The sequence below is a fragment of the Musca autumnalis genome, unplaced genomic scaffold (assembly GCF_047663935.1).
Source record: "Musca autumnalis isolate F117 unplaced genomic scaffold, ASM4766393v1 scaffold_1, whole genome shotgun sequence".
Taxonomy (NCBI): Eukaryota; Metazoa; Arthropoda; class Insecta; order Diptera; family Muscidae; genus Musca; species Musca autumnalis.
In genome coordinates, this window is record NW_027411644.1 from 44,276,118 (window position 1) to 44,280,114 (window position 3,997).

General features: G+C 37.4%; 1 protein-coding gene across 1 annotated transcript; it reads right to left on the reverse strand.

The window, feature by feature from the left end:
* Nucleotides 1-1,830: 1,830 nt before the first annotated feature.
* Nucleotides 1,831-3,494, reverse strand: LOC141390497 (uncharacterized). The gene is made up of 2 exons (XM_073963454.1): nucleotides 1,955-3,494; nucleotides 1,831-1,899 (listed from the first exon to the last, which is right to left on the reverse strand). Exons 1-2 carry the CDS (start codon nucleotides 2,681-2,683, stop codon nucleotides 1,891-1,893), a joined length of 738 nt encoding a protein of 245 aa, XP_073819555.1. The 5' UTR covers nucleotides 2,684-3,494; the 3' UTR covers nucleotides 1,831-1,890.
* Between the last annotated feature and the right edge of the window lie 503 nt (nucleotides 3,495-3,997).

The window sequence follows — 3,997 nt, forward strand, 5'->3', positions numbered from 1 at the left end:
TTTGCTATTTCGGTATCTTTATTCTGTGCGATAGTTAAATTTTCTTCAAAAGTATTCGTATCAACGATCATTATATCTAACGCTCGGCTTAACGCATCTACATGTTGCATTCGTTTTCCCTCTCTATGTTCCACGCTATAATCAAAATTCTGTAATTCTAATGCCCACCTAGCGATTCTTGGATTAAGTTCTTTTTTGTTCAAGGTGAGGGCTAATGAGTTGCAGTCAGTAATTATCTTGAATTTTTTACCGTACAAATAAACGCGAAATCTTCTTAGTGCATAAACTATTGCCAAAGTCTCTAACTCATAGCTATGGAATTTTGATTCGGCATCTGTCGCTCTTTTTGAAAAGTAAAACACGGGATGCCATTTGTTGTCAACCCGTTTTTGCATAAGAATGGCACCGAAACCTAACGCACTAGCGTCACAATGAAGTTCTGTCTCTGCAGACGTATCATAAAGAGCTAAAACTGGCGACTGTAGGAGTTTATCTTTTAACAACTCGAAGGTTTGGAGCTCTATCTTGCCGAACGTAAATTTTTTATCTTTCTTGGTGAGATCGTAGAGTGGTTTAGCAATTATTGAGAAATCCTTAATAAACCGTCTGAAATATGAACAAAGTCCAAGAAAACTTTGTACTGACCGTACCTTGTCAGGGATCGGAAAATTTTTTATAGCTTCTAAACCTTTATCGTCGGCTCTTATGCCTTGTCTGTCAATCGTGTAGCCTAAATATTTGACATTGTCTCGCAAAAACTCGCATTTATCTAGACGCAACTCTAATTTGTTTTGCACCAGTCGTAACATAACTTCTCTTAATATTTCTAGATGTCGAGTAAAATCGCTCGTGGCGATCATGATGTCATCTAAATATATGACAACATCTCCCGTTCTGATAAGATCTTTAAAAACGTTGTTTATGAACATTTGAAAAACGGACGGAGCATTTTTTAAGCCAAATGGCATGCGCATAAATTCGTATTGTCCTAGCGGTGTAACGAATGCTGTATATTTTATGGACTCTTCATTCATGAACACGTGATGGAAACCATTCTTGAGATCTAATTTGGTAAAAATGCTTTTATTCGTTAAGCTCTCTAGTAAGTCATCTATCAACGGAATGGGGTAGTTGTGTTTAGTTGTAACTTTGTTTAGCTTCCTAAAATCTACACACATGCGTAAGTCTCCCGTTTTTTCTTTACCAGCACAATGGGAGAAGCATATTCGGACTCACTAGGTCTAATTATGTCTTTCTGCAAATAATCATCTAAAATTGTCTGTAATTGTTGTTTTTCAGCGTACGAGAGTCGCCTTGGAGGACAACTGAAAGGCTTTGTGTTGTCTAGCGTTAGCTTCATTTCGTAATGCGTCTGAGGTAGTAGTGGGCGTACCATTTCGACGTAAGTTTCTTTAAACAAAATGTTTAGACTATCTAAAATTTGATGAGGAACATTATTCCCAGTCTGTAAATTGAAATCTGTAGAATTGGACGAAATGTCTATTGCCAGTATCTCGTTTTGAAATTCTGTATATTTTAATTCTGAATCGGAGTTAAGGACTGTAAAAGTTTTTGGGGAATTTATGTGAAACACTGACTTTTCTTGTGATTCATTCACTAAATCATCACTAAATAGCAGCAATTTACTGCCAGTACTTTCCAAGAACTCTCTTCCTAACAGCACCGAATATTTCATGGAATGATTTTCAACTACAACCAACTTTAATTCAATATTTTTATTGTCGTATTTGAGAAAACAAAAAATTACTCCAAAAGTGATTAAATGTGAAGAATTTAAACCACAGTAATTCATTTTTGGGAATGGGAGAATTTGTGTCCCGGCCGGCAACGCATCTCTCCTAATTAGATTAATGGGGCTACCCGTATCAATTAAAGTTTCTAAAGAAAAGGAAATTTCATCACAAGCACTAAAACTATAATTAAAATATCTTACATAATTATTTTTACCATTAACTGCATCTTTCTTCTTGTTCTTATCACACGAAGATACCGTATGACCAGCCTCACCACAAGCGTAACACGTCCCCGGCTGACGACGTGGTTTGTTGCAATCAGCTGCATAATGTCCGATGCTGTTGCAGTTGTAGCAGCGAACATTTGTCTTGGCTGCAGTAGCACTCTGTTTCTGCTCTGCACTTCTCGGCAATTTAATTGCAGCCATTGCCTTGCACAACTCCTTAATGTTGTCGAATCGCTGCATCAACGTTTGACGGCGAAGCTGCACATTGGGGATCCCATCTATGACGTATTCCATCAGCTCATCATCGTCTAAATTTAAATTTTCCGCTAACTGCACCTTTGCGTCACAATAATCCGTAAAGTTTTCGGTAATTTGCCAGACACGACGCTCAAACTTTTTCCGTGTCTCCATTTTGCTATCCGTCGAACCAAACATTAAACAAAATTGGCCAAAAATTTCGGAGATATCTTCCAACACCGTATTTCGCCGTGCGTGCAACCAATTCAAGGGTTTGCCCACCAATTTCATTGCGAACAAAACCCGCAGCAAATCGTCCGAAAGGTTGTAGAGTTGTTGGAGATCTCGTAGCTGTTTTACCCAAAAGTTGGCATCTGACGTTCCGTCGAAATCTGGTATGAAGTTACTCACTAACTTTTGCGTTGTCGTTGACGGCAGCGTTGGACATACGCCGCAACATTTCATTTTCCTTTAAAATTATTTCTTTTTCACGCTTCAGTAATTCGTTCTCCTTTTTTAGTAGCTCTATTTCTTTATTCTGTAAGTCTTCCACTGAATTTCGCTGCACGTTGTCTGTACTATTATTGCGAGGCTCCATATTTTCTGTTAACGGTAACTTGTTATTCGGCGATAGCAAGTTTGTCACGTTTCCAAAAGTCCCATCGAGCAAACTCTTGTTCTGTATTTCTGGCGTTTTCTGTAATTTTTTGTCTCCAGAATTTGTTGGTTCTTTCTGCATTTCTAGTTCTAAAGTTTTGTGTAACATTTCATTTGCAGATTGTATTGAATGTTTCGGCAACTCGACGTCAGACTGTATTTCTTTTTCTCCTTCAAACTCGTCCCCTGTTCGCTCCTCCTCATCATCTAGCGGCAGTATTAATTTTTTGTTTCGTACCGTTATGTTTTCTGTACTTCTTTTGTTCGAGTTCTCTTCTCGCTGCAAAACTTCATCAGCAATTATTTTTTGTGCATCCATAATTTTGTTGTTGTGTTTGCAAACAGGTTTTTTTCGGTTTGGAATCAGACCGGTTTTGAAACAAATCGAATTCAAACACAATTATTATTAGTATTAGCGCAGAGTGGCGAAAGAAAAAAAAATGGATTATTTTTTCCGCGGTGTAGGCACAAGTCAATCCCACTTCTGACTGTAGTAACTATGCGTTTTTAATAAAAGAACCGTGATTGTTTTATTCTTTGGCTTTCTTTTATTTAATTTTATTGCTAGTCGCGAACAAGAGGGCGAGTGTCTGTTGTTTTGTGTGTCTATTACTAAACTGAAACTCCGACCAGCAGTCGATTACCCGCGAACCAATAATGCCCCACACACATAACAACAAGACACCCACTCTTGTGCTCACGAGAGATTGGTACAATATTATTTCTCTTATGTACTAAATACTTATGATCTAGAGCAAACTACAGTATCTTACAAAAGTATGTATATACTACAATAGTAAGTAAATAGTAAAAATTGATGACGAACAAATTTGTAGAATATTTTGATCTGATACGATCACATTTTATAGGAGAAGGAAAAAAAAGCAAGTAAGCAAAGATTATAGTCGGACGGGGCCGGCCGACCATGTGATACCCTGCACCACTACCCCTGAAAATTAGCTTTCAGCAAATCAAAATTCATTTATGGAACAAATAAATTTATTGTAAGAAATAACTTTGTGGATACTGCCAACTTATCACATCAAGCTTAAATAATAATATAATAATTGTTCCACAAACATCCCATAATGGACAAAGGAGACTTCTCTCATATCAATGAGC